At 52.8% G+C, this 14,220-nt stretch overlaps 1 protein-coding gene across 2 annotated transcripts in view; it reads right to left on the reverse strand.

Annotated features, from left to right (window-relative positions):
• Fbln1 (fibulin 1) overlaps nucleotides 1–14,220 on the reverse strand; it is a 71,000-nt gene that overhangs the window by 36,420 nt on the left and 20,360 nt on the right. For both annotated transcript variants that reach the window (XM_021630872.2, XM_021630873.2), the window contains exons 7-14: nucleotides 13,838–13,975; nucleotides 12,695–12,832; nucleotides 8,421–8,564; nucleotides 7,592–7,720; nucleotides 6,746–6,871; nucleotides 5,344–5,463; nucleotides 4,012–4,143; nucleotides 2,081–2,204 (exon numbers count right to left, since the gene is read on the reverse strand). In XM_021630872.2, the coding sequence (XP_021486547.1) occupies nucleotides 2,081–2,204; nucleotides 4,012–4,143; nucleotides 5,344–5,463; nucleotides 6,746–6,871; nucleotides 7,592–7,720; nucleotides 8,421–8,564; nucleotides 12,695–12,832; nucleotides 13,838–13,975 (1,051 nt within the window). The remainder of the gene's footprint in view (nucleotides 1–2,080; nucleotides 2,205–4,011; nucleotides 4,144–5,343; nucleotides 5,464–6,745; nucleotides 6,872–7,591; nucleotides 7,721–8,420; nucleotides 8,565–12,694; nucleotides 12,833–13,837; nucleotides 13,976–14,220) is intronic.

Raw genomic sequence — 14,220 nt, forward strand, 5'->3', positions numbered from 1 at the left:
ATGTAAGACAAGCAGAGGGAAGCTGTGCCCCACAATCACGGGTCACTCTCAAGGGCCCCTCAGAGACCACCTCAATATTCCATCTTACAGCTAAGGACAAGAAACTCAGGCATCTGAAACCCAAGTCAACCGGACTCCAAAACTATGATCTTTCTGGAATGTCACAGCATTTCCGTAAGGCTTGAGTCCTTGCTTGGAAGAACAGCATTCCCAGTGGCGGTGGTGGGGAGTTGACTGGGCCTCCCCAAACCCTCAGTGCAAAGGATTTCACCTCCCCATCCCATTCTCCTCCACAGCCTCTGTCCAGGCTCTTGGTGACACAGAGATAAAGAGGAGAGAGAGTGGCACAGGAAGAAAGCCATCCTCCCAGGGTTGAAGCACCACTCCCAGCCTCCCTCATCCCATGTCCACGTCCAGCCACGGGAGCAGTGGGATGAGACAGCTGAGACCCCACACTGGAAGGCAACGCTCCCTAGTCATCCCAAGGACACCCTATTTCAGAATATGCAGCTCCCCAATCTCTCCCAAATTCAGCTCCACTGGCCTTAATTCAAGCCTGGTCAACACCATCTTGTTTGCCCAGCCCTCCCCTGACCAGGCTGGCCTCCCTCCGCTCTCAGAATCCCGTGTATTTTATGTTCACTGTGGGGCATGTGCTCCTAGAAGCCAGCCGAAGCGGCGGGGCATGCACGGACCACTGTCTACCCAGGAGTCTGTATACAGTCTGCCCACCAGCACCTGGGCTTCGCTTACATTAGCAATAACTGAGCAAGCAAGGTCAATCTGCCTACACATGGACTTGTATGTCCTGACCCCAGCACCTGATGACTACATAGGAGTTAGAAGCTGCCACCACAACCATAGACTGGCTTCTTGAATCCTAGAACCCAGGCATTTATAATGGGGAACAGAGCCTCAGAACAAGGGTGCATAGATAGCTATGTGGTGACTCAGAGAAGCTCTGCCACTGCAGCCAGGCTATTGCGTAACTCATGAGCTCTCGGATGTGACACATTTGTGAACCTACTTCCAGAGCAGCTTTTCCCTGACCCAGACACAGAAAGAAACAAGGTCTGGGTGTTGTCGAGACAGGGTGTCAATATGTACCCCAGGCTGTCCTCGAGCTGCTGGTCCAGCTGCCTCTGCCTCCTCCTAGTGCTGGGATTACGCGTTTGCATCAACACATCAGGAAAGATGATGGGTTTGTAAGCAGATTTTAAAACATGCTAGGGGGATACAGCAGGTCAGGGGATGCGAGCAGGGCGATAAACAAGCAGTCCCAAGGTCAAAAAGAACTCAGGGCTGCCAGGGTAGAGCAAGCTGGAAGGTTGATAGTACCTATAGCAGAAACAGCTGTCCCCTAGGTCATCTGTTGAACACCAGGGCCTGAAGCATCACCAAAAAGAAACACTGACCACTGAGCAGCAGGGCTAACTGGCCGAGAGCCAAAGACAAGCACAAGCTCAAGAGGCCACAATGGAAAACCCAGGCTGACCATCCATATGCTTGTTTTGAGCATTTCTGTGCGGGGGAGAGGTCCTCAGCCCATACTCTTGGAATGAGTTCCCAGAGTGGGGCTTTCCCCGAAGCAAGTAAATGAGATTCTCTGGACAGAACTCAGATGATAGTGGCTGGGGTGAGAATCATAGCCTGGGAAGTCTCCCAAATGTCCCAAGGAAGGAATTCTGGGACACCAGCAAGTACGCCAGGGCCATCAGAGCTTACAAGGCCCATGACCGCACAGTTTCAAGTATAGGACACAGGCTATCCCATGCTGTTCCCACCTGCCACCTGCTCATCCAAGTCAGCATATTCTCACAGATGTATGCTACAGATGAGGAGACTGAGGCCTACCTTAATAACAGCATGCCCATAGTCCAAGATTCAACTGCAGGCACACCCATGGCCTCCTGATAGTCTATCTCACCGGCCCTCAGGGGCCTGAGAACCAAGAATCAGCAGGTTCTTAAGGTCCAATAGGAGACCACTAAGGTCACAGCTTATGAACCTCAGGCCCATGCCCAGAGCTGGGCCTTCAGGAAGCCAAACCCAGACAGACAACAGAGCCCCAGGGACTTACGTGTCAGCAGAGCGGCGATAGTTCTCAGGGCATTCAAAAGACAGACAGCGGAAGCTGCCCTGGATGTTGAAGCAAGTCTCGTTGATGGAACAGTTATGGATACCAGTCACACACTCGTCAATGTCTGTGGAGACCCAGAGACAGTATGGTATGTATAGGCTAAGGCCATGAAAGCCATCCCCACCCACACAAACTGTGTACTGACACTCTTGCCCTCCATGGGAACAGCGTCTGGTGCCAGATCTTCTGTTTACCAGACACTGAGTGTTACTCGAGCACTAGCTTACTCACACCCCTGAAGTGGGGCTGTGCAATGAGAGAAGATAGCATGTGAAGGTCGCTGAAGCATAACCAGGGATGGCAAGGCATGACGCAAGTGTTGTTACAATCCTTGTCTTAGGGAAGGCCTAGCTGAAGGAGCCTGCCCACGGTCACATATTCTATTAGTGACAGAGCCAAGCTTTGAACCCAGGCAGCTGGGCATCAGAATCTGGTGATCCAACCGCCTAGCACCTTTCCATGGTTCTCAAGAAACGTCACCCTCACCTCTTGTGTGACTGGCCACATACTAAGGGTCAGGAAGTGTCAGAGCCTCTGGTCCCACATCACGGGTGAGGAAATGAGGCCTACAGGAACTGTGCATGTTTGCCTTGGGTCTCAGGGAAGTGACTAAAGTGGTTAGACAGGGGGATCAGGTCCTGCTATAGAGCCTGGAGCCTCCAGAGGTGGGAGAGCCCTTCCATGACATTCCAAGTGGTAGGGTTCAGGGCTATCATGAAGCCTAGAAGGCAGCTGGTAAGAAGCATCACATGTCTGACTGTCACTGGCAAAAGCGACCCTTGCCAGTCTCAGCTCAGGAATGTGGGTCTGTGCTGTTTTTACACTTTTATCTGGAGGGTGGGGGTAGGCACGTGCCACAGCATGTATGCAGAGGTCAGAGGACAACTCATAGGAGTCTGTCCACACTTTCCACCATGCGGGTCCCAGGGACTGAACACAGGACCATCAGGCTTGGCAACGAGAGCCTTATCCAATGAGCCATTTCTCCAGCCCAGGAATGTGTTTTTGCTGCTTCTGGGCAGGACTCCAGGCTGTGGTGAGGGAGCTGGGCCAGGAAAGCAGAATCAGGACTGTGGGGGTCGGGACGGGGGAGGAAGAGTCCTGTCCAACCTCAGAGAAGCTCAGTGGCTCCTTTCCAGAGAATGCCACAGGCCCTGCCTTTAGCTGGCCACTTTCTTTGTTGTTGTTAGTAGTAGTGGGACATATGTGTGCATGTGTGTGCGCACACATGCATGAATTGGAGAACATTAGGTATCTCTCTCAATTGCTCTCCACATTCCCCTACCCCCATCCTGTTTGTTCACAAGCTTGTCCTCCTAATTGTCAGGAACCAAATGGATGATCACAGAATGCCGGGGAACCCAGCAAGTCCTCGGAAAGGGTGGACAAATACAGACAGACTCTACCATCTCTCCTCATGGACCCCGAACCAGAGCTGACTCTAGCCCACTAACACTTACAACCACTAGAATCCTCAGATACAGATAGCTCAGGGTTCTCACCCCAGACCACAGCCAGCCCCTTACTGTACTTGTTAACTTCTGCGACCCAGAGACAGGCTCACAGCCTGTCTGTCCAATGCCTGGGTGAGAGGCTGCACAACTAGACTAAGCGGAGAACAGCTAGGTCACTCTTCCAAGGGCTGACAAGGACAGAGTGGGAGGGCTCAGTGTTCTTACCTGACAGGACCTTCACAGAGACCAGACAGCCCCGAGGACAGGCTGGATGTTGCGCATGGGAAACCAGAACACCCCTCCCTACCCCCGGGATACATTCCCATCTGTGGCACAGCCCCTATCTCCTCTCTACTGATGCTGTGGGACTTGTAACGCACCTGGCTGAGCCCAACACAGAGAATCTGCCTCACTCACCTTGGCAGTTGCGACCATTGGGAGCCAGCCTGTAGCCAGACGAAGGGCAGCTGCACTGGAAGCTCCCGGGAATGTTGATACAGCGGTAGGAGCAGATGTGACCCCCAGTGGGCAGGGCACACTCATCAATGTCTGCAACAGCAGAGTCACAGTTCACCCTGAGCATCGAGCTCCAGTCCCATGGGCATAGCTGGAGCTAGGCCAAGTGGTAGCCCTGGGTGGCCAGGCTGAGCTTGGGAGCAGCAGCAGAAGGCAAGCCAAGAAGAGCAAGCCAGGTGCTGGGGCTGGGGTTGGCCACAGGGATCATCATTACAGTAGGGAAAACTGAGGCCCAGAGAAGGGGTGGGACTAGTCAAAGGACATTTAGCAGGTTTTTGATGTGAAGTATGTGCAGAAAAAGGGAATGGAGAGCAATCTGCTAAAAAAAAAAAAACGAAAACAAAAAAATACCCAATCCAACCAGCCAATCAAACTAACACAACTCACAACACATCCCATGAAGATGCAGGCTGAGTCTCCCTTATCTGAGATGCTTGGGACCAGAAGCGTCTCAAGTATTTTGGAATATTGCCACTTGTATAATAAGATATCTTGGGGATGGGAGTCAAGTCTAACCCTCAAATCCATCTGTTTTATACACAGAGACTGAAGGTTTTTCTAGACAGTATTTTCAGTGCACCCGAGTCTGGACTAGGACTCGTGGTAGAGAACCTCCCACTGTGGAGTCACACTGGTACTCAAAAAGCTTCAGGCTATAGAGGTCTAGGGACATAGCCCAGTGGAATAGCATCTGCTGAGCAAGGTCCTGGGTTGGATCCTAAGCCCTTACACACACACACACACACACACACACACACACACACACACACACACCTGGACTGTCCAACAGTCCAAGGAGAGGGTACTGCATTTGACAGAGAAGATGACAGCCAGGCCTGGTGAGGATGGAGCCAGAGCAGAGCTGGGTCTCAGGGACTGGGTGGCCTTCAGGTTGCTCCTTACCTCTCAGGCACATGCCGCTGCCAAGCCCTGTGCCCTGTAGCCCAGAGTGTCAGCATGCCGAGGGGTTACGGCCATGGCATGTGTATTTAAAAACAACCTATGGGCTGGTTTGCTCTCTTCCCTAACCTCCCTATCAACCCCTGTAAAAGGTCTTCAAGATCTATCAGAGGAAAAGAAAGGAGCCAGGCCAGCCAGCCAGTGAGCAAATGGGAACTTCGCCAGGTGGAGAAATCCCGGCAAGCTCTCTGCCATGAATTCTGAAATGCAGCCAGAGGCTGCTGTGCTGTGGCAGGGCCAGAGTGCTCCCCACAGAACACAGTGTGTCCTCACCTTCGCAGGTGACCCCATCCACGTCACTGAGCTGGTAGCCGCGTCGGCAGTAACACTGGTAGGAGCCATAGACGTTGGCACACTCCTGGCTGCAGGGGCTGTTGAGGCATTCATTCACATCTGGAAGAGAAGAGGTTCCCAGGGGTCACGGCTCAGAGCCACACCGCAGGTCCCTGCCTCCCCAGCAGACCTGACTGAGGACACAGACAGCAGGGAGCAGAGTGCTCCCTCACCGGTTCCCTGATGCGAAATAGCGATGTGAAGTTTGAAGTTGCAAGACTGAGATGCCGAGAGAGAGAGAGAGAGAGAGAGAGAGAGAGAGAGAGAGAGAGGCGTCCACTTCCCAGTCCATTGTAGCCGAGAAATCTGAAATTTCTCCACCCCTCCTACTTTAGACTGGCTCCCATCAATCCTGATCTCACAGGGCATAGGCCCAGCATGACAGCATATCCAGTCCAATCAGGACCACAGTCCCTCTTAGCTCTCAGTGAAAATCTTCCCTGCCCTCTCCACTTCATCTCCTAGATGGTGACACAGGTGACATAGACTATGGGATGGTAGCCCTGGTACTCCTGAATCTCTGGACTTAGGGGCTATTTAACAACACAGCTACCAGTCATCAATTCCCTTCACCTAGACCAAGCTCCAGGCCAGGTTTGGCCCGCCACTTGTTTTTCTTTAAATAAAGTTTTATTGGCACATACATACAAACACATTTGACCAGGACCTATGGCTGCCTTTGTACTGCCACAGCAAAGTAGGGTAGCGTCTACAGACTGGCCAGAAAGGTTTAAAACAGTCACCATGCAGCTGGGAGTAAAAAACTTGCCTATTGCCTCTTAGGGGTTCCTTCTTACATTTATTTATCACTGTTTCTGAGAGGGTAGGAGGGATACACCCTTAGCCTCTCAGTGTTTCACACCTGTGGCCCCCCACATGCCTGGCCATGTTACCTGCTCAATCTATATCTAGTGTGATTTTCCATCACATCATAGATATACTCTGTGACACAGGAACCACATCTCACTACACCCACAGTCCATGTGCTTAATTACACAGTAGAGGCAAGGCTGGCCAGGCCTCAGCGCCATGTCCTCAGTATTACCCAAGCACAAATCTCAGAGGCCTAGGTACAGCCAGAAACAATAATCACAGAAGATAATACAAGACACTCTGTTATCTGTGCACAGCAAGACTCATGAACCCAAATGACAGGCCAAGCCCTGCCAGGGAGACTGGCCAAGTTTCAGCATGGCTGCCACTGCCTCACAGTCATATCCCTAGGGCGGGGAGTCTCCCGTCTTTAGAACACCTGCCCAGGAAACCCCAAGTGAGTCTGTGAGCAGAGGAGGGACATGGCTAAGGCTGCTGACCGCTGGCCGGCTCCGTGACCCACCCTCACCTTCACATGACCGGCCGTCTACAGACAGCCGGAAGCCCGCGGAGCAGCTGCAGTGGTAGGAGCCTGGTGTGTTCTCGCACTTGTGGCCGCACAGGCGCCCAGGATAGCGCTGGCACTCGTTGATGTCTGAAAGAGAGGGCCGGTCAGCCCAGAGCATGTCCACTGGAGAGAAAAGGTCCATGTCCCACCTTTCTGCCAATGGCAGCAGTTTATGGTCCTCTGCCCCTAACTCCCTTCACAGCTCAGGATTTAGGGCTGGGGTCTCTCCTGACTGGGTTTATGCTAAGCCCTGTGCTCTGACAAATGGGACACATCTGGACAGATGTCCCTCTGCCCACAGGAGAGTCTGCAGGGATCTGTTGGGGGCCTGGGGCAGTTGTCAGCCTCCACTGAGTATCCTGGTTTGGTAGCAGCAAGTGCTAGATGTACAGGGCCTGACTCCACTCCGGACCACCCTTTATTCTGACTACCTTTGGAGCTGTGCATCCCAAGCCCCTGGGCCCTACAGGTCTGTAGCAAATCTGAGCAATCACTGTCGTCTTGCCGGCTGCAGACCTGGGCTGGAGTCCTGGAAACCCTTGGAGCCTGGGGTCAAACAGAACACCCGTGCCATAAGAAAGCAGGCTGACAATGCTGGGTCCCTGACGGTGGCCAGAGACCAAGGTGGCAGCAGAGCTGCCATCAGACAATGCCTCCTGACTGAGGGTCCTCACTCTGGGGCTGCCTACACTTGGGACCTCCTGAGATGAGGATGGGATCGGCATGGTCACCCTAGGTGCCACAGACTGTCCCCTGTGTGGCATCATCTGGCCAGGACCCCCAGAACCCGAAAAGACATCTACCTACCCACACAGGTCCTGCTGATGCCATCAAAATAGTACCCAGCCTTGCACTCGCAGCGGAAGCTGCCGGGGGAGTTCAAGCAGTTGTGTCCCTTCCCACAGGGCTCTGCTGGTGGTGAGCACTCGTCCACATCTTGAGAAGGAGAAAGGAAGACACGCAGAAAGCCTTGGAGTGTGCACACTGACAGCAGCAACCTAGTCTTCACAGAGCATCTGCCACGTGCCAGGCCCCACCTGGAACAGCAGCCGACCCTCCAAGAGGACAGCACTGATCCCTAGTGAGGCAGGAAGTACCCGGGCTGTGGGGGAGATGCTGACATGGCCTGGGGTTGTTGGGAGGACAGCTCCTTCCCTGGCGGGGATCTGGGCCAGCTGACCGCCTTGGCCCAAAGCTCCAGAGGAGCAGGAATGAGATGGGCATAAACAAGACACCCCTCAGCCGTCTTGTGTCCTCCGGGGAGTAGCAAGATCTAGGCCATGCAGATCAGCTGTGACCAGTTGAGGCGAACTGAATCATGAGTGTCTGTTCTTGGCCACAATCGGGCTAGGCTACGATCATAGCCTGAGAACACTGGGAAGACTGAAGATGAGGCTGGAAGTGCCGGAGTGCTACTGTAATACTGCAGGCAAGATGGCCAAGGCCTGTGCCTGGGGAGGGGCAATGAAATAGATGCACAGGCAGAATATCCTCACTTTGGGGACCAACTGTCCCTTCTACAGAAGAGAAGGAATGTTCTGGAAGCAGACAGAAAAGCCAAATTTCAGAAATGATGCGTGCATGTGCGTGTGCCCGTGTGCCTGTCTGTGTGTGCGTGTGTGTTTGAGATACCAACCAACACAGCGAGTTCCCTCTTCGTTGAGATGATAGCCTCGGCCACAGTTGGGCACATTCTTCTGACATGTGTAGGAGCCCTCCGTATTGATACATGTCTGCCCCGCAGGGCATGGGGCACTGATACTTAAACACTCATTGATATCTACAGAGACAAAGAGATAGGACGCGGCATGGTTAAACACGGAGAGTAGCCACGAACACAGCCACTGACCTTCCAAAAGAGCCTGTCCCGTCTCTCAGCAAAGTCACAAACCAACAGGCCTGGATCCCTCTACCCTGCAGGGCAAGGCAGCCTCAGGTCTCTCCCTGTCCTCTCCCCCTGCTTCCAACCACAACTTCTCCACCTCCTGCAGCAGCTGCTGGCCTGGCTTTCCTGCACGCATCTGATTCACACAGGTAGATAGGCCCCTGCCCTGAGCTTGGCACTAGGGACACAGAAGTACCCATCTCTCTGCACCAGCCTCAGATCACAGCGAGGCCCTAGGCTCCTTTGGTGGGCAGGTGGTCCCTGCCAACTTCACCTGGCCAGTCTTTAGAAGCCACAGTCACAAGCCCCATCCCCTGTCAGTATGGTAACCATGTCTCTGACCACCACCTCCACCAAAACTCCTTCCTGTGTCTCCCATTTGGGCTGACTCAAATCACTCGGAACTCCCCACATGGGGTCTCCTTCCTCAAGAGGACGAAACTCTAGCATGGGGACCATTGGTGGACACACATAAACGCTCAAGGAACCCTGAGGTACACATCCGTTTGCTCTTTCTGCTCAAAATCCATGCCAGAACCAAACCTCTTCCAAAACACGTTTAAAAGGACCTAGGGCTCAGAAATTCACCTTCAGGAGCCTCCTAGTTCACATGTTCACAGAGTACATCCGGTCAGGGGACAGCAGGAAGAGGGCAATGGGGGAAGATTCACAGCTAAAGTGAGAAGGAGGAGCTATCTCCTTGCTGGCCAATCCCTACACGCAGGCTGTCTAAAAATCCCTGGAATGGACCCCTACACGGCCAACTCAGCACTGCAAAGTTTACAGGGGCAGTCCGGCTGTTATCACCCTGGCCTGCAGGTGGCAGCGCCGGCACTACTTGTCTGTATGTTGTACTGGGAACCCAGAACCTGGAGAAAGCAAGCAACTCCTTGGGGTCACAAGAAGCAGAGAAGGCAGCAGAGTCCAGGTAGGTGTAGAGCCCTGGCCTCCACCCTCACAATCCCTCCCAGTCCCCTTCCTCAAGATCCCTCTAGCCAAATCGGGCCCACGGCTCATCCTTGTAAATAAAGTTTTAGTAGCAGCCACCCAGGCCTGCTGCCTCGCATGTGGCCTACAGCTGCTTTTTGCATCACCTCCACAGCAGCCTGGTGGTTACAGAAACCAGATGGCTGGAAGGCTGATATCCATTATCTAGTCCCTGACACAGAGCTGGGCGACTCCCTTCTCCTGTCAGCCGTGAGTGCGGTGGCCAGGCAGTGATCCTCTCCCCCCCCCCCCCCCCGCCAGCCTTGAGTGCTCATCTGGTGCAATTTCCCAAACTGTTCTATGCAACACTGGTGTCCCTTGAGACCGTGTACGCTTTGGAGGAGAGAGTCCCCTGGCCTGAGCTCCACGGAAGTTAGACGGTGGATGAATGAATGAAATCAAAAGTGGATCAACAAAGATAACAGATAGGAAAGGCCGGCGGAGGGTCTGGGGACATACTGCGTGCTTCCCCTCATGGGATTCCCACGGCACAAGTGCAGGTACTCCAGCTGTCATTCCTGGCTCACTTCCTCTTACAAAGCACAGCTGAGGCCATCTGGGAACACTGACAACGGCCCCAGGATCTTTGAAGAACCCGACACCTGTAGGCTAGCGTGTAGGAAGCCGTGTTCTGACCCCTTCCCTCCTCTTCACCAGGAAATGAAGGAAGGGAACACGAGGTACAGAGTGAAGAAAAAAAGAGTAAGAAACCCAGAAAAGACTTCCTCACAGTGTGAAAAAATCAACCTCAAAGTTCTAAAAAATTTTACGTTTTTGTCTCGAGAAGACCTCTGCTTTCCCAGCTCAGCTTTCTGTCTTTTGTGCTAGTCTGACAGAACAGGGTTCATCTTTCCTTCCGCGGAATGGGGTTCTGAGAAGGTAGATCCTGGCAGGGTCAGTATTGCCCATCATGATGGGGCTTCCTTGGGAGATCAAGGAAACAGGGGCAGAAGTGTGTGGACTGCTGTAGGCCCTGGATCGTTATAGAGGAGAGACAGCCTGCAGCTCTCTCCTGGGCGGCCTCCTCCCTTGGTTTTTAGTTTTGTTTGGTTTTCTGAAGCAGGGTCTCTACATGCAGGCCCAGGCTGGACTTTAATCCCTGGAGAGCCCAGACTCGCCTTCAACTCACTGCAGCCCTCCTGCCTCATCCTGCACAGAGCCAGGAGGACAGATGTGCACCACCTGTGTGGCCAGCAATTCCTTTTATTTTCCTACACTGTCTCCTGACAACTATTTCTGCTGCTGATGCTGTTATTTTAAGCAGGAATAAAAATGCTGACATGGAATGATTTCTAAACACATTGTCAAGAGGGAAAAACCAAGTGGCAGAACAGTCTGGTCCTGTTTCCGTGAAAAAAAAAAAACAAACTGAGGGAGCAATGCCCGGAAGGGTGGCTCTGCCCACCCCACCCGCTGGCCCTGAAGGCAGGGCGTTGTTTTCTGCTCTTCTGTTTCCCTCATAGGTGAGCATGGTTCTTACACTAAAAGAGGTAAATGAGCCCTTAACTCGTTTGTGACAAGGAGGGACCTGTCCCCATGACAAGTTAGGGGTCTCTGCGCTGATCAACTCTGGCTGTGATGTCACTGTGGATCTACACAGAGGTGTTGGGAGAGGTATGTGCCACCAGGCTGGGATCTGGCCAACATCCTGGGCTCTGATCTGGCTGGAGTGGAGGGTACAAAGAGGGATGGTCCCCGGGGGCACCTCTGCCCCTGCATTCTGTGGAGGGAAACCCCGGGGCATGATGACACCTGTAAAGATTTTCTCACAGAGGAAAGCAGGGCCAAGTCTGCTATGAGTCAGGGTTTCCGTCCTCAGCTGATGCAGCCTCCACAGGGCCCCTGAGCTGCAGGTCTTAGCAGGGAACCTCTTTCCTCCCCGCCCCAGGGAAGTCACAGCCACCCTGCTTACAGCACGTGCACGGAGTGATGACAGTCTGAGTTTGGGAGGCTGGCAGGGGGCCAACTCACGACTCAGCCGTGGTCCCCACAGCTCAGACGCTTCTCTACTAGCTAAGACCCAGGCTTGTGTGGGTTGGGCTTGGGTGAAACTCCTGACCCAAAAGGTTCTACTTGTGGGTAGTGAGAGAGAGGCTGGGAAAATGAACTTTCAATCCCATTTCAAAGAAAAGACTAAGGCGAGGTAATCGAAGACGTCAAGAAAGAATTGGGATAGGAGCTTGTGTAGCCGTATCCAGCCTTTTCCTTTAAGAGGGGCGAGCCTGCAGCTCAGATGAGAGGAAGGGGCTCTCTGGCCTCAAAGAAAGGGTTTAGAGGCGCCTGCCTGCCAAGCAGATCTGGACTCAAACGCTAACAGCCAGCCCGTGCCCCTGTGAGGCACGAAGACAACAGAAGCGAGAGAGGTGGAGGCCCCGTCACCTGAGCTCACGTCAGCTCCTCTCCTTTACATATTGGTACACTCTGCTATCCACGCCATCCACCTCTGAGCCTTTCCATCCCCCAGGTTGAAACTGTCTCCAGTCAACACCAACTCTCCACCACTCTATTCTGTTGTGATGAATTCAACCATTTCCCGTGGAAGCAATTTCTAGAGGCCTGAGCGACGGTGGCAGGGAGCGACCACTTATCAAAAGCCGCTTCCCACGTCCCCATGCCATCCCAAGCACCCACCTTGGTTCCTTGCTTCTAGCCTTTCAGCCGGATGTTAAAGTTACTCACATCTAAGAGAGGACGCACCCAAGGCTTCAAGGAATCAAGCAAATCTTAGGACGCTTGTTAAAATCTAAGAGTTTCTGCCTCTAAAACCCACACACCTCCATCCAAACCAGGGAGACGGCCACAGACCCCACGCAACCTGCCAGTAGTTTCACAAATAAAGTTTTATCCGGATGCAATCTCAGCACCCGGGTAGATACCCTGAGCCTTTTGTACTGTAACTACCCAGCTGAGTCACTATGACCCACACCTACGGCGTTTGCTATCTGCTCCCAAGGAAGCTTGCCAACCCCTGATGTATGCTGATGGTCCCCCTGCCCCCACCTGGTGGGCCCATCCCCACTAGTAATGTCATGTCTTACCAATGCAGTTGCCTAGAGCATCCTGTATAAAGCCGCTCCTGCACTGCAGCTTGGGTCTGCAACGGAAGGATCCCAGAGTATTCTGACAGATAAAATCGGGGGGGCAGTTATGAATACCACTCTCACACTCGTCAATATCTGGTGCGTCATAAAAAAAGGAGATTGTTAGCAACAGTCCTGCCGGAAGCGTCTCACAATACTTCAACATCACAAAAAAGTACTTTTAAAAACGCTCACTCCTCAGACAATAACCCCGAGGCATTTCAACAGAGAGGGCATTACGAAAAGGCCCACATTGAGCCAAACTGTATAAAAATTACTAATGGTTTTGAAAACACCCCCCCCCCCCCAACTTATGAGGCAAGCTTTCTGCTATTTAACAAATTGCCCAGGCATTTTCCTGGCAGGTGTTATCACTCATTCAGGAGGCTATGTTTAGATTAGATCATTACAGTAATTATCTTATCGACAATAAACTCGGACCCTGGCATCCCTTTCATCCCGAGGTCTTCATAATACTCCAAATATTAACAATGGTTACATCAAGACAGGACAAGATGGATGGCCCTGCCTGGAACTTCATGGCTGTCCAAGGTTCAAGTGTATCTACTCAGCTGGCCTGGCTCCCGGGCTCTGAAGTCCAGAGGCTTTAGCCAGAGGACAGCGCAGGGTGGGGCAGCAGGATTACTCAAGGGCTTGGCTGCCGAGAGAAGGCGCCCAGCTCTTGGGTCAAGGCACATAATTCAATGGTCAACAGTCTTACACAGGCCTGTGCTAGTGTCTTCACCAGAGCCTGGTCTGATTCGGACTTGCTTTTAGGACCCTGGACTTGTTTGTCAGTGCTCAGGCACTGAGCTTTCTAAGTCAATCATGCTAGCATTATCAACTCAGTACCATATTAAAGTAAACCTGCTCATCGCAGACCTGGCTCTCCCTTCATTTGCCCTGCAACACCCTTGTGTACTTGGAAGGAGCTTAACCACCTCCTTCTGCAGTATCCCAGGCAGCCACACAGGGGCAGCACTACACAGTATCCCAGGCAGCCAAATGGGGACAGTACCACAGAGCTCAATGAGCCCTTCCCTCTGTGCCATACCAACAGCTGGGGAAGGGGAGGTTTTTCGATTTGGACGTGAGCTGTACCTTTGCAGTTATTATCCTCTGTAAGCTCATAGCCAGTCCCACAGCTGCTGTCCCGCTGGCAACGGAAAGAGCCCACTGTATTGATGCAGGATTCTCCAAGCCGGCAGTTATGGCTGCCTGTGATGCATTCATTGATATCTAGAGAGATTAAGGTGATGCAGAGGTAACCAGCAAGAACAACCAAGCCTTGAGCTTGAGCACAAGGAATATCCCAGAAGTCATGGTGGATCTGGTTTCCTGCATTCATCAAGTTGCCCAAACAAACTTGCTCTGGGCACATGTGGGCAGGGCTCTGGAGAGGGGCCATCACCAAATCAAGCCCTGCTAAGTTTCAGATCCCTTTGGGTAAGTGCCAGGCCCTAGAAGCACAGCATCTGCAAGAC

The sequence above is a fragment of the Meriones unguiculatus genome, chromosome 8 (assembly GCF_030254825.1).
Source record: "Meriones unguiculatus strain TT.TT164.6M chromosome 8, Bangor_MerUng_6.1, whole genome shotgun sequence".
Lineage (NCBI taxonomy): Eukaryota > Metazoa > Chordata > Mammalia > Rodentia > Muridae > Meriones > Meriones unguiculatus.